Below are 26849 nucleotides of genomic sequence, written 5' to 3'. Positions count from 1 at the left end.
TGGCCACACACGCAATTATATTGTGGTAGTTACAAAATCCTAAATGCATATCTAGTATTATTATATTCATTTATTATTACTTGCTACTTACTTATTAATACTTATTGCTTTATAAAAAATGCCAAAGAAAGCCATGTAGTGCATCACCTGCGTCTGTCATCGCCGTCGTCGCCGTCGCCGTGCACTTTTACCGATAACATGATAAGTGGAAAACTGTTCTTCATTTCAGCTTGAAACTTACAGAATTGATAAATATTTATAATACGCAGGTCAAGTTCGAAAATCAGCATGATCGGGTCACTTGTAGGGAAGTTATGCTGTTTTTTCACTTTTTTCAGCATATTTGCAGCACCGATAACACGATAAATGGAAAAGCATTTTACTTTTTGGCTTGAAACTTACAAAACTGTTGAATATTCATAATACGCAGGTCAAGTTCGAAAATCAGCATGAACGGGCCATATTTGTGGAAGTTATGCTATTTTTTCATTTTTTTCAGCATAAATGCAACACCGATAACACGATAAGTGAAATACCGTTTTACCTTTTGGCTTGAAACTTACAGAACCGATGAATATTTATAATACGCAGGTCAAGTTCGAAAATCAGCATGATCGGGCCATATTTGTGGAAGTTATGCTATTTTTTCATTTTTTTCAGCATAAATGCAACAACGTTAACACTATAAGTGAAAAACCTTTTTACCTTTTGGCTTGAAACTTACAGAACTGATGAATATTCTTAATACGCAGGTCAAGTTCAAAAATCAGTCTGATCAGGCTATTTTTATGGAAGTTATGCTGTTTTTTCACTATTTCAGCATATGTGCAACACCGATAACACATTTCAAGGAAAATCAATTGGCCAATCGTCTTGAAATTCACAGGGGTGATCAGATTTACTAAAATACAGATGAGGTTCGAAAATAAGCTTGATCGGTTCAGTTTTGGTGAAATTGTGCCTTTTTTGTATATAAGTCTTTTTTCCTCGGATTTAATTCTTAGGCATGTTAACAATCTCATTTGTGAACTAATTAGTAATGTAAAGGTGTTCTTTTGACATTTTCTGCATCTTAACAATATTGTTAGTTGATTATATAAAAATGATGGTAAACCTGTTATTGTGCATTGTGTAATAAAGTGTCAAAAATGGAAATAAACTCATATCTTTACAGTTTGTCAGATTCAATCATTCACCATGTTCAGAATCTCAGAATGGAACAAAGTGGACATTTAAAATTGTTCTATTGATATTTTTCCTATGTCAACAACTTTCTTAGTTGATCATTTAAAAACGACAGTAAATTGATTATTTTGATATATGTAAAAAAAGTGTTGAAAGTGGAAAGAAATTCATTTCAGTACAGTTATCTCTTGTGTACATTTTGGCATTTTGAAGTTGTGACTCTGAACTTCCATGGCCCTGAAGACCTTTCCATATCAAATTTTCTGAATATCCATGATACTTTTATTTTATTATTAAAAATTGATGGTCATTATGCTGTTAAGCATTATGTAATATTGCATCAAAATTGAAGACAACCCCATTTTAGACAATGCCTCCACAGTGACCATTAAAGGAAAACCAAGTCACTTACTCTTCTCAAACTTACAGAAATGTAGCATAGCACTAAATTATAGCTTCAGTTGGAAAACCTGTTATATCGGTTAACTTTCTTGGAAATTATATAGTTTTTTGTTACAATTAAAATTTTCACATATGGACATTTTCAAGGTGTGACTTAGTCTTTGAACTTCCATTGGCTTGAATACCATTGCTAGTCACATCTTTTGAATAGCTATGATACATTTACTTTATTATTAAAAATTGCTGGCCATTGTGCTGTTAAGCATTATGTTAAATTGAGTAAAAGGTGAAAAAAAACCTTTTTTGGACATCGCTGCTGGGATGACCATTAAGGAAAAACCATTTTACTTATGATATTCTAACTTACTGAAAAGTTTCATAGGACTGAAGTGTAGCTTGTGTTGGAAATCAGTGTGATTGTTTTCTGTTTTGGAGGCAATGCAGCTCTATGGATTGCTATATGGGGCTACTGTTTATGGATGGTGGTAATTGTCCCTTGGGATAATCACTAGCTAAATTCAGAGCTATAAAATTACTTGCCTAATTGATTTTCAAGTGCCCATTAAATAAGATTACATAAAACACACGTTGAGATTTCCCATTCAAGTCCTATAGGTTAAGCTCTCTTATCTGTGTCACATAATTAGGAATTGGTGATAATTATGCAGGTAAATGTTGTTTAATATTGCAAATAAGTTTACAAAAGAAAAAAAAATTGTGTAATGCCAACATTAATGCTATAGATGAATAACAGTGCCTTATTATCCTCAAACACATTGGGATTATTCATATCATGTTAATACAGCAAGATTAAAAGTTTGAATAGCAGCTTTATTGGAATTTTTTTTTTCTTTTTTTTTTTGTGTGTTTTCTTTTTAATTTTTTTCTAAACACTGGCATTTTCAACTCCCATCCACCTGAAGCTCTTCAGATTTTCTGTATTTCCACATAAGCAGTTGCATAGGTTTTTGTCTTTAAACATTATGTAATATTATTTTATGCACTGTCAACATTTTTCAAATATTGGTATTTTCATTATGTGAATTTGAACTCTCATGGTCCAGAAACTATAATCTCATTGCAGGGGTGGATTGAGGCCGTCTTCTGGGTCTTTCAGATGACGGTCAGATTTTAAAGTTTACATTGACTGGTATAAATTTTGATGCAATAATAAATAATAAATTCCTATTCCTAGTCTCCTATTTTGTGCATTATTGTTTTGTGCTTTTCTTAAGATGTGACTTATGGGCCTGAAAGACCTTTGAATGGGTCAGTCTGTTAATATCCCTTGGGTATCACTTAGCTAATTTCTGAGTTATAAAGTCATTTGCCTAATTGATAGGCCATTAAAGGAGATTACATAAAGCACACTTGTTCATATTTCCTTGTAAACTCCCTAAAGTTAAGCTCTCTGCTAGATTAATAATAAGGAAGCAGTGATAATTATGCAGGTTATTATATATATATATATATATATATATATATATATATATATATATATATATATATATATATATATATATATATATATATATATATAATCAAAGATTAAAAATTTAAATAGCAGCTTCTTTGAAATTATGTTTACCTCAGGCTCTGCCAAGGAGGTTATATTTTCACCCCTGTTTGTCTGTCATCAACTTAACTCAAAAAGTTATGGACCGATTTTGCTGAAATTTTCAGGAACTGTCAGAATTGGGCCAAAGAGGACAATGATTAGTTTTTAGTGGTGGTCTAGCTCAATAATCAATCAATAATCAACAATCAATAATAATCAACAATTGCTGCCTTGGCAGAGGTCTGCACTCTCGGTGGTTTTCTAGTTTTGTTATGTTTTCCTTTACAATTTTTTCTCAAACACTTGCATTTGTGACTTTTAACTCTCATCTGCTCGAGGCTCTGCACATTTTCTGTATTTCCACATAAGCAATTGTATTGTTTTTTATGTCTTTAAACATTATATAATATTATTTTATGCACTGTCATCATTTTTCAAATATTGAGACTTTCATCATGTGACTTTGGTCTCTCATGGTCCTGAAACTGTAATCTTATTGAAGGGGTGGATTGAGACCATGGGTCTTCTGGAAGACAGGTTATTAAGTTTATATTGACTGGTATCTATTTTTTTCTGTTGGAAGACCATCAAAATGGAGGATGGATCAACAAAGATACTTTGGAATACTGTCAGAAACTATCTCAGGGTCCGCTCCTGTTATTGACCATGTTACCTGTTGTGCATGATTAAAATTCAGTGTTGACTGACAGTGCTATTATAAGCATTATTTATTATTGCATCAAAATTGACAAAATGACCTTTTTTTATATTTTTATTTTCTGTTTTTTGTCTGTACATTTGACAGCTTTGCTGCCTTGTTTCTGTTGGTAGACCATCAAAAACGGAGGATGGATCAACAAAGATAATTTGGAATACTGTCAGAAAATATCTCTCCTGTTCGCTCCTATTATTGACAATGTAATCTGTTGTTCATGATTAAAACTCAGTGTTTATTGACAGCATTATTTATTATTGCATCAAAATTGACAAAATGACATATTTTATAAAATTATACTTTTAGAAGATGATGAACTATTTGAATTTTTTAGTGCTGGGCTATAAAATGCTTGCATTGTCTCTACTGAGCCCATGGTGGTATTGGCCCTTACTTGGTTCTTGATGTTATGTATAGTTACAGATAGTCTTCATACTCTGTAGGCACAAGCCGCACAACCCACACATATTGTTTCCTTGCCCTGTATTTCAAGGTTAAAGATCAGATCTATGTCATTTCAGATCACTGGTGGAGCTGGGTTTGTAGGTTCTCACCTGGCAGATAAGTTGATGATGCAGGGGCATGAAGTCTCTGTAGTGGACAATTTCTTCACTGGGAGAAAGAGAAATGTGGAACACTGGATTGGACACCCCAACTTTGAACTGATTCATCATGATATTGTGAAGCCACTGTTCATTGAAGGTAGATGATAGGACAAAGCTGCATCATTCTTAATACTATATGGTATATCCAAATTGTAAGTTAAAACATCAGGATCACTATGTGAAATAGGCCTGCTCTCTATCATGCATCATCAAATGTACGTGTCTGAGTTGTACATACATCAGCCTGTGATGTTGAATCTAAAGGAAAACTTCACTCTCTGGTATCTTAAAAGAATAAAACAATAAATTTGCAGTTGTTTTCTGCAATATTGATCATGTCAGGGATTATAAAGAGATGCAGTAAATTTCAACCTCTTGTTTATCATGCTCTACAGTAATATGCATATCCAAGACCAGTGATCTCAACAGCAGAAAATGCCTTGTCTCAGGAGTCCAGAAAGATATGTTCTATTAAGGCCGGTGATAGGGTTAAATACGCTTAAAATCATGTTTTTGAGTTTTTTGTTTGTTTATATTAATCAAAAAAGTATCTAACGTTGAATGTAATAATTTTTATGAATTTGCATTGCAAAATGTGTCTTTTGATGAGTTTTTCAACCGGCACGCGCCCCAGTCAGGCTGACAACTAAGCCACGCCTCTGTTACTAAGGGCCGTTGCCATGAGGGGGTCGGAGCACAGTTAATGAGTTATAAGCCGATTACGTGTGCGGTAATAGGTCATAAGTCTTACATCAGCTTAGCAGCGAAGAAGTTTAGCTAGTACGCTACTAAGAGAAAAGTTCGTGTTAAAAGTCCATTTCCAGAGGAAAGAAAGAAAATTTTGAAAGAGAGTAGGGCCTATGCGTGGCGGTTGGGGAAAACCGGCCCTATTTGTTCAGTCAGATAACTGATTTCTGTATACCTAATAAATGGGTGAAAGAGTTAATCAAATCGCCTAAATTAATTGACAAATGAAAGAAAAATCGATAAATAAATTTAAAAAAACGCTAAAAAGGATACTTTTAGCCTAGCTCTTAATTTTTGCGATACATATCGGCGAGCGTATCTGCGACATGTTACGAAACCGGAAATGATTGCTGGTCGCCGTTTGCAAAAGGTAAATCTAATGTTGACAAAATAAAATTTTATTCTCCAAGATATGATATCATGGAGCTTGAGAGACACGCAAAAAATTGTGATGTGAATGGCCAAACGAGAGAAATCCAAGCAAGGGTTGACAGCATGATTAAAACAATAAAAATAAAAACGCATGTTATTGGCTTTGCATTTTGCGATATTTGGAGAAAAACAATTTCAAAATCACTGATCAAGCGGGAAGAAAGAGTTCAAAATGTATCCAAAAATGAAAATCACAAAAAGACCCCGAAAATAGTCAAGACTAGCAGGTAAAAAGCAAATAGGGTCTAAGTGTCATGTGTGTAAAAATAAAATATTTATTCAAAAGCCTTCTCTCAGCCACTTTTATCGCTGAATCTTGTGCAGCTGAGCGTCTCCCCTTTATGTTAGCTGGCATTTTGAGAGAGACTGCTCTGAAGTAATCACTGGATTTTTCCGTTGATCTGACGATTTCCAAGTGCCGTGCAAAATAATCCTGCAGCGTTACCCGTCAAAAAACTCTTATTAACACAAGTGACGACCACTTGCTCTCGACAGACAGTTTTATCTGATCACTTTGCCGATAACAGAAAAGGAATCTCTCAGGTAAAATTACTCGTTTGCCGAGGAAAAGCCATTGAAACGTTCAAATGCAACTTCACACCTCTTAATTGCGGTTAAATGTAATCGCCTTTGTTAGCGCTTCCTTCTACATATCCTTGCCACCCTACTGGGCATCACTAGGCTAGGGCCCTCTCCAGAGCTGTCAATCAAAATGGCGGCACGCTTACAAGCCTAACGAGTGGTCGGAAAATGTAACAAAAGCACGATTTTCTGCCCTTTCAAAGCACCCAAACAAAATATTTTTAGATGACAATGAGCAATGGTTCCACCTGATCGTATTACCGATAACAGGTAAATTTGCCAGCTAAGCATTTGACTAATAAGCTCTGTTAACCAACCTGTGAACGTTTTTGGCTGTTTTAACAGCTTTCTATATTGACGAGGTAAGTGAATCGCTGCCAAGTATATCTCACTATCTGAGCAACCGATCTTTACAAAAGTTGCACCAATTGTTGTTGGGAATGTGGACTACAGCATGATATCAGGGGTTTAAGAGGAAATTGTTTGTTTGAAAGTTATCGTCTTTTGAAGTGAATAACCCATTGAAATATGGGGTAATTTAACATAAAAGATGATAAAATCAAAAGTAAATAGTATAAGACAATTCCCTGGTACCCCGCTGAAGTGCTTTCACCCAGCTTTATGAGGCCTTTTGAATCACTTGAATAGCTGTCTTGGTTATAGAGAAAATCCCAATTCTGAAAACGGCATTTTCCCCCCAAAATTGGCGCTATAGCGTCATCCGTTGGACACTGTACTTAATCCCCGTCTTTAATTGGCCTTTTGGGAAGTTTGTTTTAATTTTTTATAAAAAGTTATAAGCCCAGGGCTTTGTTTCTATGACTTTGGTCCTTTTACTATTAGTGGCCTTAACAGTTTTTCTAATTTCAGTGGACCAAATATACCACCTTGCATCACCAGCTTCTCCGCCAAACTACATGTACAATCCCATAAAGACCATCAAGACCAACACCATAGGCACTATCAACATGTTAGGTCAGTATGGGTATGATAGCTTAACTTGGTGTATCATCATCATATTGACTCCAGTCAGCCATCAACATCATTAATTAAACACCAGCTTAACAAGATTTCCAACTCTGCTGTCATCCATGAGACAAGCAAGCTTGGTTGTGTTCTTTTAACCCGTGTCCTCAAGAAGAGGTTGGACATGATTTTTGTTTTGTGTACCTGATGAGCCATGTATTTAGATACCCAGAGCAGAAATCTACTTGATACTTCTTCTGTATGACAATAAAATGGTCTGCAGCCCTCAATCCATGGGCTCTCATTTTACAGGCGACTTTTAGGATATTGCCATAGAGCTCCATGTTGGGCATCCTACTGTTATTTTATACAGCTCTAAGAAATCTGGTGTAGCATCAATAAATACTTTTTTCAATTTGTTTTATCAAGGTCCACTGGCTTGATCTATGTCTAGAAAGTGTAAACTTTTATTTGTGGACATAGATCAGATTTCCAGTCCTTTGTTGCATGCTAGGTCAGCAGACAGTTTCTACATCCTGTATGGATATGATAGCTAAACTAAGTACATGCTATGTCAGCAGACAATGCATAAGGAACTCTACAAACAAAGCAGATCTAACCCCATGAGGACCTACTCATACCCCCTGCTTACTCCTGTCACCTGCTCACAGCCCGTTGCTTACTCCTGTAGACCTGCTCACAGCCCCCTGCTTACCCCTGTAGACCTGTCCATAGCCCCTTACTCCTGTAGACCTACCCAAACCCCCTTACTTTCTCCTGTTATCCTATTTGCTGTAACAGTTCAACCTGTGCAATCTATTCTGACCCGAAAAATTATTTTCTAATTTTTTTTCTGGGCTGAAACATTTAGAACAAAAGTCAAAATCATGCAACAGTATTTTTTCTTGTTCCAATTGTTTGACCATATCGTAGGCAAGACTATGTTAATTTTGAAACCAGTAAATGCTACATGCTACATGCCTCAGCCCTTTGTTGTGCTTTCAATGAGGAAGAAACAATTGAACCCCAGATCATTTCTGGAAGCAAGATGTTCCTGTCATTTCTTTTGAGGCCAATGAGAATAATAATGCTTATATACACTGAACAAAAATATAAACGCACGAAACTAAAATGGTGAGTTGAAATGGATAATCATGAAATATGCTCAGGTTGTTGCTTTATTTCTGAATTGATGGATTTGTTGTGATCAAGTATAGTGGTCTGGTTTCACTTGGCAGCTCCCCTTGAGTATACTCAAAGGTTCAATTTTTCCACCCATAAGAACATGAAGGAGTGGTGGTCAATCTGCATGACCAATACACAGACACTCCCTACAGTCAAGGCAATAATGCATTAAAAAGGCACACCAAAATTTGATTTTCTGTCACTTGTCAACATGCCACAGTTGTCTGAAATCATGGGGGAGCATGCCATCGGCATGTTGCAGCATGCTTGAATGTGCATCATTCCACTGTTAGCCGTCTGAGAACATATGCACTGGACACTTTCACGATGGAGGACAGTGCTCTTCTGTGACGAATCCCGGTTCCAGCTGTACCACGCTGATGGCAGAGTCCATGTTTGGCGCCGTGTTGGTGAGCATTTTGCCGAGGCTAATGTCCTTCGATGGGTGGCTCATGGCAGCTCTAGTGTCATGGTATGGGCTGGCATTTGCTATGGACAGCACACGTTTGCATTTTCTTGCTGGCAACCTGAATGGCCAAAGACACCAAGACGAAATATTGCGACCTATTGTTGCACCATTTTTGGAGCTCCATTACGTTACCTTTCAGCATGATAATGCCCACACATTGCAAGAATATGCAGGGACTTCCTGGAGGAGGAGAATATTGGTGTCCTCAACTGGCTGCGTATTTGCCTGATATGTCGCCCATCGAACACCTGTGGGATGTTCTGGATCAGCGTGTACACCATCATGTTTCTGCTCCCTAGAATTTTAGCCAGCTGCGAGTAGCACTCCAGGAGGAATGGGATAATATCCCTCAGGCCAGTATTGACAACTTAGTGATAACCATGTGCCACTGGTGTACTGTTATGCCCAAAGCTAATGGTGGCCATATTCGCAATTAGTGTCTGTGAATTCAGGATGTTGACCCCCATGGTGTAGTTGACGCCCTAACTCTTGGCCTATGCATTTAAACTGCCCGTAATGCTCTCAAAGTGATGTCTGTTTGTTGAGGAAAATATGCTGTTTATTGTTGGCTATATACTCTAGTACGATACATGAAAATAAATCGACATATTCATTCATGCGTTTATATTTTTTTGTTCATTATACATACAGTTTGTGCTAATTTAGTAGACTTGCCTCAATTGACTGATTCGTTTGCCTTAGGGGGCATTCCCATAGATTTTAGATCGATGTATCCCCATGGGGAGTCTCACTAGATTACTGTCAGATAATCCAGCTTAAATGTCCTACAAGCTGAAAGGGGGTAATTAACTTCCGTACTTCTAGTAAGATTGATCTAAATCTCCGGGAATGCCCTCTTAGTTGGGAGGAAGGCTCTGTAGATTGCTTTTTATCAATATTTTTAAAATGGCATAATTTAAGTAATTTAAGGTGACACTGAATTCAGTTTGAGTACCAGTTGGTATTCTTTGATATTGGGGGATGAATTTTCCTCGAAAATACGTCTACACTGAGCAGGTCCTGTGACTTAAAAACTTTTCTGATCCTAGACTGCTAAAAAATATCTAAAATCAGTTGATTTCAGTTGACATATTCAAATTCAAATAGGGCATACATAGACACTATGCCAGTTATTCAGCATACTAGTAATCATATGATCATATAACTGGTTTGAGTCCACTTATGCTACCGTTTTTAAAAATATGTGAGTGGCCACTTTTTACAACACCTGTCCCTTAGCACTCATTTAATGTATCATGAAGAGCGTCATTAAAATGATTGTAGATAGGGGAAATAAATGACATGACATGTCATTTCTTTGAATATGAAGTAATGTTAGCAAAGATTGTATGCAGCAAAATAAGATTTTAAAAAGATGATAAAATGTGTTTGAAACAATGTTAAACCTAAATTGCGGCTTATCTTGGGTGGCGCTTGGGGTAAAATGCAATACTTCCAATAAGATTAACAATACAGCAGATGGCCCAAACAATCTGACTTTTTTAAGTGTTTTTATTGCTGTATTTTAATCATATTCTACCAAAATGATGTTTCTTTGAAATTGATTTATTAATCTTGGTCGAACTGTTTGGCACATTACCTTAGGCTGGTATTTGGATTGTTTTGGAGGCAATAACTTTAAAAAAGCACTCAGTTAAATGCATTCTAAGGGTGTATTCCCAGAGATTTAGATCAATCCAGAGATTAAGATTTAGATCAACTTAACTCCCTGGGGTTTCACACTAAATTGCAGTCAGCCGAGCACGCACCATAGTTAATTACCCCCTTACAGCTTTCAGTAGGCGGGACAGATGCTTAAGCCAGCTATGCTGACAGTATTCTAGTGAGATTCCCCACAGGGATAGATCGATCTAAAATATATGGAAATGGGGTCTAAGAGTCAAGAAAAAGGTCCTATTTAGACAAACAAACACGCAGTCATTTATGTGAAAGTATGCACTTATATTTGATTATTAACTATGTAATTTGCTGCATAATTTAGGTTTGGCAAAGAGAGTACGTGCCCGCCTGCTGCTGGCTTCCACATCAGAAGTCTATGGAGGTATGGGAATATAAACATATGGAAAACACATGAATCAGTTGTAAAACAGGACCGCACGATTAAAATTCTAAGTCAGCTAGCATGTAGATCAACAATTCTGTCAGTATAATTAATTTAACTTTATTTTAGCTTTAAAACAATAACGAAAGGTGAATAATGTGCTAGTTGTGTGATGTTGTAGACCCAGAGGTGCACCCTCAGACAGAGGACTACTGGGGCCATGTCAACCCTATAGGACCCAGAGCCTGCTATGATGAAGGGAAGAGGGTAGCAGAAACCATGTGTTTTGCCTACAAGAAGCAGGTACATGTTCTATACTGTAACATTCTTTGGAAAGGATATTATTCAAGATCATTATTTGGAAACTCACTTCCTGACGATGACAGATCATACTTGTGCTGCAAGTTTTGAGTTATGCTTTTTAATTATTTTTTTTTCTTTACAGGAGCAAGTGGAAGTGCGAGTTGCCAGGATATTCAACACCTTTGGTCCACGTATGCACATGAATGATGGGAGGGTCGTCAGCAACTTTATATTACAAGCACTTCAGAACCAGCCAATAACTGTAAGAGTTAATTTATGTATTACTGTCATTTTATTTTTGTTTGCTCACCATTTACATATACAGAGTTGGAAATAACTGCCCGTCCCAACATCCTTGATGGTCTAATTTCATGAAGGACGGGTAAAAATAATTTGGAGACCGTCCTGTGGTCGGGCCGCACTTTAAGGTCGTCAGTGAAACATCGCGTCTTTCTTGATTTTGATTTTCACACATTTACCAATATATAAGTGTTTACAATATAAATCACATGAGCATTCCGAATATGGGAAAATAGGTCAGAGATACGTCATTACATCGAGTACTTTCGACTTTTACCGCGGGGAAATTTCACTGCAATAAACCAATAAGTCACGAAAACATTCCAAATATGGGAATATAGGTCACTGATACGTCATTAAATGACAACTTCCGACTTTTGTTGCGGGAAGATTCGCTGCATTAAGCCAATCAAATGCAAGGTAACATCGGTAATATGATAAAGAAGACAATGTGGCGAGCTAATGTAGCATACATTCACGATGCCTTATATTTTGGCATCCTTTAATGAAGGGTCCATTTTTATACCGGTTAAATTTGTCCGGAATGTTCTTCCTTGACGAAAGCGGTCTGTAAACGGAACGGCACGTGTTGCAATATAAAATTTGACGGTTTTCATATAACATTTGACGGTTTTCGTTACATATCAGCCAACTAAACTCTGCTTTCCAACTTGGAACAATCGTCCGCTGCCTCTTTTTTTGGTTGTAGTCTTTACGGACCTCCGTCGCTGGTCGCTTTTCATGATTTTTTTCAGGAAGGTCAAGAAACTTTCGTAGTGTTTCTAAAGACATAGAAGACAATGTACGCTACATTAGCTCGCCACATTGTCTTCTTTATCATATTACCGATGTTACCAAGCATTTGTAACCCATTTAAGTCAGGTAAAATATTGAGCCAGAATGGATAGTTTTAAAGAATTTACTGTATAAAAAGTAGGTTGCATATTTAAGGTTAACAGAGCTATATATTATTAAGATCAATACTGGTAAGAGTTCATGTTGTTTTAACTGTGTTGCAAATGAAATACAAGGTGCATGTCATGTCGTGGACCAAAAATCAATGAGCTGTATGGAGAGCGGTGCTCAAATGTATTAGGTTTAGTTGATTTAGTTCTGTCACTGCCTGCTGGTACAGTAGAGTGTGAATGTGGGTTTTCCCAGATGAAGATGATCAACAATCAATGGAGAAACAAGTTGAAAGCATCATCTATGATGAACATCTCTCATGATCTCTCATGATCATCTCTCATGAGTAAATGCAGAGTTTTCAAATAATATTTTGAAGAGGTAAAACAATTCAAACAGAATGACTTGATCTTTGGTAAAGTGAAGTTTTCATATACCAGGACAGGCACTGTGACTTGCAGTTGACATTCACCAGTTTTATTCACCAAACTGATATTATTTTCCTTGCAAGCTATTTTCCTTGCTCACCATGCCAATGATTTGATAGTTAAGTTTTTAATTTTAATGCTCCTTTCATGAAAATTGCAGTGGTGTAGATACTTCAGTTAAAGTAAAATACTTGTTCTTCAGTACTGACTGTATTGACTACGGTATTGTGCATTTTGTTTCTGTCAAACGGTTTTGCTATAATTTTGTTTTAATAGATATTAGGTAAGGTGCATATATATATATATTTTTTATTTATTTATTTATTTATTTATTTATTTATTTATTTATCCATGATGTATGGGTGGGGGGACAGACCATAACTGAATATAAAAATAAATTTGATTCTTTGGTATCAAGACAGCACTGGTATTATGACTTTTATTTATGAAGTTTGAAAGAAAACAACATTCAAAAATGTCTTGAATTATTAAATTTAGTCATACATGCTCTCTATTATCATAGTTCTGTCGATTTTATGAGGACAGGCTGGTTTGCGGTAGGACGGGTAACTTTCAAGAGTAACCTGTCCTGTTGTCTGGTTGAATGTTAAGAGGAGTTTCCAACCCTGACATATATATATATATATATATATATATATATATATATATATATATATATATATATATATATATATATATATATATATATATATATATATATGCAATAATCTGCCAGGTGGTATGCTTAATATGCAAAGTGCTGACATACCAAGTATCTTTAGACTTTTGTTATGTTTATATTGCCCCCTTTTTTCTTTGTTTTTAATTTCAAAAAAGTATTTAACTTAAAATAATTTCATACTTTTTGTGTTACCAGAAGAAAATGCCATTATCGTATTTCTGTTACTGTCCCATATGTATCACTGTGAAAGTGTTGTGTTGTAGATATATGGAGAAGGCAAGCAGACCCGGTCATTCCAGTATGTTACAGATCTGGTGGATGGACTGGTGGCTTTAATGAACAGTAACTATTCCCTGCCTGTCAACATAGGCAACCCTGATGAACACCATATTGAGGAGTTTGCCACAACAATCAAAGCTTTAGTCAGTAAGTGTGCAGATTGCCACAAAAAAACAAGGCTCTAGTCAGTAATTGTGCTGTTTGTCAAAACAACCAAGGCTTTAGTCAGAAAGTGTGCAGTTTGCCACAACAATATATGCATTTGCACATCCACAATGCTGGGTATCAACATTGGGACACGGGCATCTTAATTTCAACATGGCACTAATCTTATTACCCACTGATATTCAGAAACTACACAGACCTAACTAATAATATTATTGGAAAGTGTTACCCTTCGGGTCATCTTTCATCTCCGTGAATTTGGGGTCAATCGGTGCATTTTCACGGGAGTAGCGGCCATAAGATACCGAAACTGAAAACTGTCTCTTATTCGGGAACCGTTAATGCTAGAGACCCATTCTTTTTTGCATTTTGTAGAGCATGTAAACCCCAACACTGACAGTGGTCTCCGTTTTTTTGTATTCCATACGGTTTTCGAGTTATGCTATATCAAAAAGTACATTTTGGTGGTGAAAGCAAAATGTGCAATATGGTGATGTATAATAAATTTTAAACCCCAGGAAAATAAAACATGAGGCTGTGCGAGGCAGACAATTTCTGGTCAAAAATGACATTATTTCATGAAATTTGAACATCTGGAACTTCTGAGCACCTCCCATTTCAAGAATTTCAACCAAAATGACCTTTTCTTTATTTTAATTAATTTTTTCTGTAGGAAATTTATGGCACATTATTGTAACTCCAAAATTGTAACATTTAGTCCCTTATATCTCCAAAACTGGCAGAGAAAGGTCCATAGTTACTATTAAAGTTGAATAGGAAGTCACATACTGGCAATTTAACTGTGACCTTGAAATTGACCTTTGACCTACTTTTCACCATGAACTGAACTTTGCAAATATTTGTTCCCTTTTATCTCCAAAACTGACAGAGATAGATCCATAGTTACTATTGAACTTGAATAGGAAGTTATTACATATACTGGCAATCTAAGTGTGACCTTGAAATTGACCTTTGACCTACTTTTCATCATGAATTGAACTTTGCAAATTTTTGTTCCCCTTTATCTCCAAAACTGGCAGAGATAGGTCCATAGTTACTATTGAACTTGAATAGGAATTCATATACTGGCAATTTACTATTACCTTAAAATTGACCTTTGGCCTACTTTTTACCATGAACTGAACTTCGCAAATTTTTATTCCCTTTTATCTCCAAAACTGGCAAAGATAAGCCCACAGTTACTCTTGAATTTGAATAGAAAGTCATTACAGGCAATTTACTGTGACCTCAAAATTGACCTTGACCTACTTTTCATCATGAACTGAACTTTGCAAATTTTTGTTCCCTTTTATCTCCAAAACTGGCAAAGATAAGTCCACAGTTACTATTGAATTTGAATAGAAAGTCATTACAGGCAATTTACTGTGACCTCAAAATTGACCTTTGACCAACTTTTCACTATGAACTGAACTTTGCTAATTTCTTTCCCTTTTATCTCCAAAACTGGCAGAGATAGGTCCATAGTTACTATTGAACTTGAATAGGAAGTAATACACTGGCAATCTGTGACCTTGAAATTCATCTTTGACCTACTTTTTTATGATGAACTGCTTTTTGCTTGTTTTCTTGCCTTTAAATCTGCAAAATTGGCAAAGAAATGCCCATGGTTACTATTGAACTTGAATAGAAATTCATATACTATGATATTGAAATTGACCTTTGACCTACTTTTTCACCATGAACTGAGCTTTGCATATTTTCTTGCCCCTCATATCTTCAAAACTAGCAGAGATGTGTCTGTTGTTGCCCCTAGGTTTTCTCTTTTGTCAGCATATATGCACCACTGACAACACATTTCAAGGAAAACCAATAGGCCTTTTGTCTAGAGAATCGCAGGAGTGATCAATTGTAGGAAAATGCAAGTCAATTCGAAAATCTGCTTGATTGTACCTTTTTTTTTTTTTTTTTTTTTTTTTTTTTGCATATTTTGAGAACTCTTGTTGATTGTATTTTATAGAGCTTGTTAAGCACAAAACTGGTGGTGGTGTCCCTTTTTATTGGGGGGGGGGGGTCCATACGAATGCGCTTACTCCAGCAGGTGGTACAATATCCGGAGGCGGTATTGCCTCTCTGATCCTCTAGTTAATTTTGTACATTCCAGAAAATACCTGCTTAAAATGTTGATTATATGTGCTGATTTTCCAGAGTTATTTATATATTTGTATTATATTCACAGCCATATATTATATAATGTGATCGCATTCCTTCGTTACCTGTATGCACGTTGTCACGCTCGGCTGTCACCTTGATTGGATAGTAAACGATTGTCATAATATCACGAAATGATTTCAAAAACGGGTGCATAAACTTGAAAACCACCTAGAACAACCTTAGACTGCCACATTAATCCAAAGCAATACAAAAATAAACTATAACAAGTGGTTAAAGCCTTCAAGCCGAATGTCGTAAAGTCCCCATATACCTCCATAGAGACAATAAAATAGAGTAAGCTTGTGAAACAAGATTCCACAAATTTAAACATAATAATCCGGGTACGAAATAAGGATCGACCGGCAGCCTGGGACGGCTCAATTATCACCCGGGCGGTCTCTTTTCAAAAGTTGCCAGTCCGTCGGTCTGGTCATTTTCTGGCCTCTAAAATAATTGTATATCAATATGCACGTTCATATGAAGCAGATTTGGTTGAAATAAAACCGAAACAATGAGGCTAACCTTTCAGGAAATCAACACTATCAACAATGAACGAAAAACGAAAGTACATGCTTATTCACTGTTTTCCCGGCATGCCTAGCGCAAAGACCCTTCATCGTTTTATGAAACGTCTGATACAAAGTATCATATCGCGGCATTTAAATGCTTGTTTACGAGACAAGTGACGAACGATGTGTGGTCATTCAAGTTCACACAATCTCGTCTAATTACACAATTTAAGTGTTGCTTCTTCTATAATCTGTAATTACAATTGTACGTTATCTTTCTCATAAAAAAAATTTAATTGAATGACGTCATGATGCACATGGATTATACAAGATTGCGCCTAAGTCGCAGTCAGGATTACCCCTGTCGCAGTCTACCCTCTGTAAGTATTTTGGTGCTAATAATGAATGTGATGCCCCAGCATGTAAGAAAAGAACACAGGAAGGTATCAGACAGTAAAATAAAGTGCACCATAATACCAAAGCAGGGCTCCACAGGTAAAAATTCAGTTTGGATAAGTGAATTTGCAGGGTACGTAGGCTGTCCAACGGACAGATTATGTTTTATTATAACTTAAGAACAAAAATCTTGAAAAAGAAATTTTTGTTGAATACAAACGTCTTCTCGTCTCTTCCTGATTGCATGGAAAAGAGTGACCTACATTTGGTACAAAACACGTGGTCCCAAAACGAAGTCTAAGCAAACTTACCGCCAAATTATGAAAGTGAACACCTTCCAGGACTTCACAAGACAAAATTTATTCACATAACAGGCTGACTACTGAATATTTATTTGTTTAAAAATCTAGTAACAAAGACCATTCCTTAAATAGAAACGGTACAACAGCCAGATTGGACTGGATGTATCTAGTTTGTTGTCAAGGCAACATACTGCCTGTCAATCAAATGTGTTGCACGCTACCTCCTCACAACCATTTGAAGTTGGAAAGTCAAACTTTGGGATGAAGATCTTGTTGAAATGTTGTTTATTTGCATAACCTGAAATTTTGTAAGATGTTTTATTTAATGACTCTAGCACCACCTGTGTTATTTACAGTTCAAAATTTAGTGCTGGAATTTGATAAACTAGCAATGCTATCATATACCAGTGTGGTATTGATATAAGGAAGAAAATTAGTAATAACAAATGAGAATTTAAATAAAAAGAAGGGGGGAATTTTTAAATGACTGATTTTATTTAATTCATACTGTATATTTAAAAAATCAAACACATTTTACCCCTAAAGAAATCAAATTGTTGATATAAATATCAATTTAAAAACTTTAAAATTAGTGATATTTATATAAATTAACTATTATACAATGAATATTCTTCAGTTTTTGATGAAATTTATTCAAATATTATAAATTTTGAATATTTTAATAAAATAATATAACACTCCCCCCCCCCCCCCCCCAGCCCTGCAAAAGGAAAATGTCAGTTGTGCCATCATGGAAAACTGAATTTTCTTGGTTAATTTGTGATGAGACTGATAGTAAAAAGGTCAAACTTTTTTTGCAAGACCTATCGAAGTGTATTTGCACCATTGGTTTCTAGGCAACAACCGGAAAGATTTCATAAGTATGCCCACGGAGCATTTGTAACAAGCGGGTTGTGCAACTAGACTCTGATTATGACAGTCACAGTGAATCAGACTTTTCTGATTTGGGTTCAGAGCATAACGTTTAAGATGCTGTCAGTGAAGAATCTACTTGAATAAATTCACTTTGAGACTAAGAGTCCCTGTTTCAATATTGTTCTTGCCTGCAATTGGTTTAATCTGGTAATTTTCAAAAAATTCAGGACTGGCTACTTTTGGTCAGGGCTGGCTACTTTTCAATTTGCCAGCCCTGCTGTCCGGTTTCAAATTTATACAAATTTCATACCCTGTAATAATCGAAATAAAATACTGCCGGGCATCGTAGCGGCCTAAAACTTGGCACGCTTACCGCAAATGCCGCATGCTACATCATCCCGTCGCTTGTTTGTTAATTCCGTGCATGGCATACGCACAATCAAACCGTAAATCAAAATTCCCGCTTTGACGCTTGAGTCAGTCCTCTCCACTAACCGCAGGTAGCATTACAAATACCTGTCCAATGGCATGGCTTCTTTTCATAAGCCCGGTGTAATGGGAGGTTAGAGGTGACAGCCGAGCGTGCACATTGTGGCAATAAGGTCACATGTGAATTTATACAACTAATCACATTGTTCATTGGTAATCAGAGTCTACTTATGTATTTTGTATTTGACCTCTTTGCGTCCAGCCCCTGATGAGGCCTCTGGGCCAAAACGGGCGTAGGGCTATATTAAACATGGAGAAAACAGATCAACTTTGTTCATTTTCTTTTCTTTCTATATCAGCTCCCTATGGTCAGTCATCATGGGTAGAGCACTCTTCTAAAGTGAATCAATCATATACTCCATGATATATATATATATATAAAATCAAGGATACGAATAAATTAGTCCTTTCTCTCCATTTTATTAAAAAATGCCCTACAGCTGTTTCGGCCCTGAGGCCTCGTCAGGGGCACAACCAAAACAAAATATATATATATTCAAGACATTTCAAATTTTTTATCAGCTCATTGTCTTAGTATATAAGGAGATATTACTTTTTGTGTTTCATAAACTCTGACATATTTGATTCAATAAACCTATTCTAGAGAGCCAGAGTGAGATAGTCCACAAGCCAGCTATGCAAGACGATCCTCAGAAGAGGAAACCAGATATATCCAGAGCCAAGAAATACCTGAACTGGCAGCCCAAGGTCAGTGTGGATAGCACACTGGAATTCAAACAAAATATAAAGGGATTGTGTCAAAGTTTAAGCTAATAAAATGTGATGGTGTCAAAGCTATATGCCTAAACTGGCAGCCCAAAGTTGGGGGAGATAGCCCACCTGAAGCTGAAACCAAATTAATAGGATGGCATCAAAGTTCAACATGTAATAGGATGGTGTAAAAGTTAAGAGTACTAAAAGTGGCACTGAACAATGCAACAAACCTTAACTAATTTCTTAGCAATCATGAAATTAGGACCAGTATTTTGGAAGTGAAAAAGAAGAAATGTTGTAAAATGTGAACTCTACAAACTGATTTATAGCTTTAATTAAAATAAGTGTTATTATAAGTTACAGGATAAAATTTAGACTGGTGAATTGCTAATATATGTATATTACATTGTATAGATAATATTAAAATCATAATTTTAAAAAGTAATAAAGGTAGTATATGTCCTGTTGATGTAATTTTCTCTTCCCAGGTGAACATGATGGATGGTATCAACAAGACAGTAGAATATTTCCGTGAGGAACTGGAGAGATCAAGTCACCAAGGGCGTCACCTCCCCCTGCCTGACGGGACACCACCAGAGGCAGTCAGATACTTGATTGAACATTAAATCTCAGCAATTGGTAGCTTTAAGAGTATAAATGTCCCATTATGTAATGTCAGTTTCTACAATCAAGGCACTAACCAAAAAATGTAGGAGAGCAGGGATATATTGAAATTATATAACCATAAAACTTATTGGTTAAGATTGTACACATATTATCTCTACATGTGTAGCAAAGAAATAACATCTTTGGTCAGCAGGTGACAGCTGACCATTTAATTCTACAGATCTGAGCAGGTACTCTAGTTTAACTTATCTTTAAATATACTTCACCAGTTCTGTGATGATATGAAGCTGGTCAGATGGTACAATATTGTTGTATACATAACTAGAAATATAAACAATGGTACAATTGAAATTGAACTTTTGATAAACTGTTAGACTGAATTCCCACAGATTTAGATCGATCCATTTGGATCGACCTAACTTCCTGGGGGTTCATGCTAAATTGCTGTCAGCCCATCACGCAGGGAAGTTAATTCCCCCCTTACAGCTTTTAGTAGGCGGGCCAGACTTTTAAGCAGGCTAAGTTGACAGCAGCTAGTGAGACTCCCCACAGGGATAGATCGATCTAAAATCTGTGGGAATGCAGTCTTAGTTTTAACTTGGTTTTAAACTGGTTTTAAAATCTAATGAAGGATGTTTAAATTTCAATAGGAGTTTGGTGAAGTTCAGTTCAGTACTGCTTATTATGGCTTAGCTGCCTGCTCTTTGTTCATGCTCTAGGCTGCCAGTGTATTCTATCAGAGTGACAGATTATGCTCTGTAATGTTGATGTTCATGCTCTAGGCTGCCAGTGTATTCTATCAGAGTGACAGAGTATGCTCTGTAATGTTGATGTTCATACTCTAGGCTGCCAGTGTATTCTATCAGAGTGACAGAGTATGCTCTGTAATGTTGATGTTCATGCTCTAGGCTGCCAGTGTATTCTATCAGAGTGACAGAGTATGCTCTGTAATATTAAGGTTCATACTCTAGGCTGCCAGTGTATTTCAGTTAGTGTGACAGAGTTTGCTCTTTGATATTGATGTGCCATTTCACTGGATGAGAGAGGGTGTGCATTGTGCCATTGTCTTTTGGAAAAATCTGTGGTAATATAAAGTGTAAAGTCATACACCATTAACATTCCAGGTAGAATAACAGCTGATAAAAAGCTTTAATTATGTAATACAGCTAGACTCCATGCATATGAATCTACAATTTTGCAATTCTGCATGAATATGTTGATATGCATTGAGTATTAGTGCAATATAAGTTAAATTGACTATTGTTATTTTATAATGGGTTATTGTATAATGGGTTTAGTACCAGTTCTTGCCTCCTGCCCACTACACTTCAGCAGATGATTGCATTACCTGACCAAAGCCTGAAGTTGTACTCTCTTATTTCATGGAGTTCTTTATTATTTGTTCATAATTATACTATACAAGGGTTTGTGGTTGGACAACGAAAAATGTGAAAAGATATCTCTGATTTTGGTTAGATTTATATTAGTATTTGCATATATTTATTACTATTATAAATTAGTGTTTGTGTAATGAGGTTAATCTCAAAATTATACCCTCCAAGATATCCACTTCACCAGCAAGATAAGGAAATACTTTTGTCAGATTATTGCTGCCAGATCCCACCAAGTGCAATCCCATAGTTTTAAATGGTATGAAAGAAATATCACACGGTTTTATTTCATTATTTCCTTTTGTTTCATATTGAACTGGAGGGATGGATAAGCTGTTCAAGTTGACGACAAGCAATTGCACTTTTAAAACCTTTTTTGCTGATGGAGTGACTGATTTGGAATATATTTTAGCATGCAGATTTTATTTGAGACTGGTTGTAGTACTGTGTATGCATTATAGTGAATGTACACAGCTATGCTGTGAGTCTCGCTTGTTATGCACATTTATCTTGAAATGTGGGGGTTTGCCATAGTTGCTCTGATGGTAGTGATTTTGGGAATTTCATTTTGTGCACTTGTTTTTCTGTTAATAAATTGAGTAAAGTAACTTATTTCTGTAAAAGAATAAATGATTCAATTTTCATTCATAAAAGACAACAACACAGCCCCAATTAATACTGAATAATTAATTTCTTTGTAAGTCTACCAGTTCATTTTGTTGTTGTTTGGAAATTGGAATGCATTTAGTCTGCGTAAAATTTGTATCCTTACTCCTCCTGCGTTTATTACTTTGAAACATTTGCTAGAGTTTAATAAATGAATTTGTGCTTGGAAAGTAGGCACCTTGTGCGGAAAGTAGTTACAGATAATATGGTCGTTTTTGTCAACTTGATATCTGACCTTGCTGGTACTGGTACCCAAAGCTTGAGGGATTACAACCAACATAGGAGTATAAAACAGACCCCTTCAAGTATAGTTGTATTAAACACACATATACATAGTTGTATAAAATGCACACCTACATGCATAGTAATCATGGACGTCCAGAGTGGGGGGGGGGGTCAATGGGGTCACTTGACACCCCTGGAATTTTGGAACTTCATTTTTATTCCCAGCTAATCATTATCTCCCCCTTCAATGACTTTTACACACACACACACACACACACACACACACACACACACACACACGGAAATTTTTTTCTTTCGGACGCCCATGATAGTAATATAAAACACTCCTACAAGCTTAGTTGTATAAAGCACACACCTACAAGCATGGTTGTATGAAAGGCACACCTACATACTTAGTTATTTAAAACACACACCTACATACTTAGTTATTTAAAACACACACCTACATACATAATTATTTAAAACACACACCTACATACTTAGTTATTTAAAACACACACCTACATACATAATTATTTAAAACACACACCTACATACATAATTATTTAAAACACACACCTACATACTTAGTTATTTAAAACACACACCTACATACATAATTATTTAAAACACACACCTACATAATGGTTGTATAAAACGCACTCCTCTACTCCTATATACAGAGCTGTATTAAAACGCAAGCCGACATACGTGTATGTAGTTGTATAAAACACGCACATTCATGCACAGTTTTATAAATACATGTAGTTTTCTATTCTTAAACTGTTTGTGGTGTCATAAACGAGGAAACTAATACAGACAACTACAAAATCGGTTTATGGATGATGATATCGGGCAAAATCTAACATTTTCGTTCTCTAATGGTCTTAACACAGATTTAAAACGTGAAAAATCCACAAACATTCCAATCGTGATCTTGACGGGAGGTATTCCAGATAGGATTTTGCTGTTGTGTTTGGGTCATGCTTAAAACGTCAGATTTTATTTAATTCATTTTCTCATTCTTATAAAACAGACATTTTACAATTTTATACACGGCACTTTTTGGAGTTCTCCTGTGGTAAAATAATTTCAATAAAATGTTTTGCTTAGGTGATGGATGAAAACTAAGCGATGTTCGGATGAAGTACTATTCTACCACTGCTGTTTTCTATAAAACGGTAATAATTTTTCTTTGGGCAAATCTTCAGTTAGGCACTTAGCTGCGCTTTGAACATGTTTTTGATAGTGATTTGAATTTAATTAGTGATTTTGATGGAAAGAAAATGTTTCTTCTTCATTTCATATATATAAATGCTTCTTCGTGATACTTTTGAGAGATAATCAGATATATATACATATTGACTGTTTATTTTCAGAATAGAGCAAGAAGTTCATATGAATCACATAAAAATACTTAAATTATAACACTTCGGAATTTACAGCGTTATGAAAATGACAAAATGTGCCCACGTGATTCCAGATATAGGCCAGGTATAGGAACGATCTTCCATGAAATAGTGGATGTTTTGTGTTGCTTGTTAAGAATAAACTTCATTTGTTTTTTGTGTTTTGATATCTTGTCTGATCAGTGACAGATACATATTTACAGTGCTGGGAAGGGGTCAAAACATTTGTTTTAAGAAAATGAAACCGGGAACGGGATAGAAAGATTTTTTACAACATAACTGCGTATCTTATTGCAGTAGGTAAAGGTATGTTACCCACGTGATACAGAAATTGGTCCCTCCGTGGGTTGCCAAAATTTCAGCAGTGCATGAGCTCCTTTGTGTTAAACACTTTTTTGCCAATATCGCAGAGCAGAGCTGTAAGTTCTTTCATACAAAAACATGTTTGTCCATATGCTTTAAAATGTCTATGTAGGAATGGCATTTATGAATACCTTTACATTTAAGATTTCGAAAAATTAGCATGCCAATCAAATAACTTCAGCCGTCGTAAAACTTTCTTCTTTTCAAGGGTTGGGAGGGGGGTAAAGAGTTTTCCCAAATGATTTTATGAAGTAGCATCAATTATGTTAATATCGCTTAAGCACAATTGCTACATGTAAGCGGTTCTTATGGTTTTGTCAGTTATTTGAGATTTTACTGAATAATTACAAAAATACTGTTTTTGAAGCATTTGTTATAAAATGTGCAAAATAGACACTATCAAAATATACAAATGAAAATATTTAGTGATTTGGATTTTTTGAGTGGAAAGACTAACTAATATTGTGCAGGTCATCGCTCCAATTAAAGTTGGTCTTGAGTAAAGTTACTGAATTTGTGAAATCTTTTCAGTTTTGTTTGAATATTATCCTTAAATATTGCTATGACTGGGATAAGCTTGTCAACTGACCATGTTTTTATGCCGTTCCTGATTCGTGTGCAGTGCGAAATTTTAAGTTCTCTCCAAATCGTGCCATTAAACCTACCTTTGTTAAGATTTTATAAAAACAAAAAGTGTCAGCCACCCTTTACTACACCAAATCTTTATAAAGTTATTTTTGTCTACCTTTTTATTTTACTGGCGAGAATAAGCATCACGGCAAAGAACAAGGTGTGCATATGAGCGCATAACGCCTATACAAGAAACTAAATCTATTTTAATATTATGATAGCGCTCACGCTACTAAAATCAATCAAAATGTTCCTCGATGGAATTTGTATTCATTTATAAGAGTAACGTCAACTTTGACCAAAGTTGTTTGGCATGACATGATTGAACTTTCATTTTATCGAATATTATCAAAACTCCATGAATTTTGCTTTGGTTAGAAATTTGTCGAAATTTTTTTCTTTTTTATTAAGCAAAAGAAAACGTTGCTTAAGCAGCGTTTCCAAAGTGCATATAGTCTTCGACATATGTGCTATTTTGAGGACTTTTCTTTTTTTTGTAAAAGCAAAATTTATGTTCAGAAATGGTCCGTTATGATAATTTTAAAAAATGATAACCTTACATACTTTGCTTTGCTTATAACACCCAAACCCAATATACTAGAGGTGCATTTCAAATGCTGAAGTGTCCAAAAAATAAAATTGAATGAATTAAAAGGGTGTATTTTCCCCGTTTTTATTTTAAATATTAAGTGGCAAGCAAACTATAATGTCGCTCAAAAAACAATTAGCTGCTCTATACAAAAGACTACCATAATTTTCACGTTATACTTGTGGGAGATAAATCAAAGAACAAAACCAGTGATGATTGAATTTTCAAAATTGAATAAAACGTTTCACAGCTGGGGTTTTTGCATTTTGGGCTAGACGATGAATTATTTTTTTATCATTCATGTTTCCAGGAAAGTGAATCTTTGATACAAACTACTTCATGTGGGACCCTAAAATAATCAAACATAGTTTGCAATCTGTGCACTAAATATTTTTAAGAGCATGCCTGTGACCTCATTTGCACCTCTATATTAGGTTTGGGTGATAATTCACCGGGAAAATGAAAAAGGGCACAAGCTTACCATAGAAGTCAAACCCTTATTCAATAAATTATCCAAACATGACTCTGGTGCCTTCAACTTATCTCATAGAAATGTGCTAGATGAGACGAAGCAATTTCAGGGTGATCATATTAATGCTAAATAGTTAATGAATTTGTCTGAAAAATTTGTCTGAATCTAATAAAATATAATTTCAAATAAACATTCATTAGTTATTAATCACATAGCATCTAATTAATAATGAAACGACATGACTTTAGAATTACCAATCTGGTGAAAACTATTTACACAACTATAAATCTAACCATCCAGATTAACCCCACTTTATTATTATTATTATTTTATTTATTTATTTATTTATTTATTTATTTATTTATTTATTTATTTATTTTTATTTATTTATTTATTTATTATGTTATTTTATTTATTTATTTATTTATTTATTTATTTATTTATTTTTATTTTTTTTTGTTCACACGTAATAGGGGTCTTTATATTAAAATTATCAAATAAGCAATATACTGGAGACTAACTCAAAGGTTAATCAACGCAGCAGGCAAAACTGAAATGAAATCAGCAGGACAACGAGCAGAACAGGATAAAAAAACAAGTTCCACAGTGCATCGCAGGAGGATACTACAATGTAGTAAATACCCTCGTATGTTATTCATATACTTGTTTCACTTCGCTCGTAGCAAAGATACTTAAAAAACAAGTATATAATTATCGTGCTATAACATAGCGAGATAGTCCAAGGTTTGTGCTTCCATTCTTTTTTCGTTATATTACGAAAGGAAATGAAAGGGCGGATAATTAGTTGTCCTATGACTGATACGGTCAAGTTTACGAGCAGAAATTTGAAAAAGATGCAGATTTAAAGGTATTGTAACCCTTTATTATCACCCAGATACCAAAAAGTGAGTTTTTTCCTGCATCTAATTATTCAATAATGCATTTATCTTTGTGCTGATTTAAAAAATAAAAAAACTCGAAAATATAAACAAGAAAGGGATCAAAGCTAAAACCGAACGGAATTTTGTAGACACAGAGAAAAAAGGTT

The 26849-nt window shown here is 35.4% G+C and overlaps 1 protein-coding gene across 4 annotated transcripts in view; it reads left to right on the top strand.

Annotated features, from left to right (window-relative positions):
* The window catches only part of LOC106180039 (UDP-glucuronic acid decarboxylase 1), a 43804-nt gene extending 21487 nt beyond the window's left edge, over nucleotides 1-22317 (top strand). For 3 of the 4 annotated variants that reach the window (XM_086997413.1, XM_086997411.1, XM_086997410.1), the window contains 8 exons: nucleotides 4382-4562; nucleotides 7097-7201; nucleotides 10849-10908; nucleotides 11090-11211; nucleotides 11354-11473; nucleotides 13791-13953; nucleotides 19320-19423; nucleotides 19918-22317. In XM_086997413.1, coding sequence (XP_086853539.1) covers nucleotides 4382-4562; nucleotides 7097-7201; nucleotides 10849-10908; nucleotides 11090-11211; nucleotides 11354-11473; nucleotides 13791-13953; nucleotides 19320-19423; nucleotides 19918-20055 — 993 coding nt within the window. In that variant the 3' untranslated portion in view covers nucleotides 20056-22317. The remainder of the gene's footprint in view (nucleotides 1-4381; nucleotides 4563-7096; nucleotides 7202-10848; nucleotides 10909-11089; nucleotides 11212-11353; nucleotides 11474-13790; nucleotides 13954-19319; nucleotides 19424-19917) is intronic. The other variant, XM_086997412.1, reaches the window with a different exon arrangement.
* Nucleotides 22318-26849: the final 4532 nt, after the last annotated feature.

The sequence above is a fragment of the Lingula anatina genome, chromosome 10 (genome assembly GCF_051362555.1).
Source record: "Lingula anatina isolate TDL-2025a chromosome 10, LinAna3.0, whole genome shotgun sequence".
NCBI lineage: Eukaryota > Metazoa > Brachiopoda > Lingulata > Lingulida > Lingulidae > Lingula > Lingula anatina.
The sequence above is the reverse complement of the archived record's forward strand: the minus strand, read 5'-3'. Positions and strand labels throughout refer to the sequence as shown.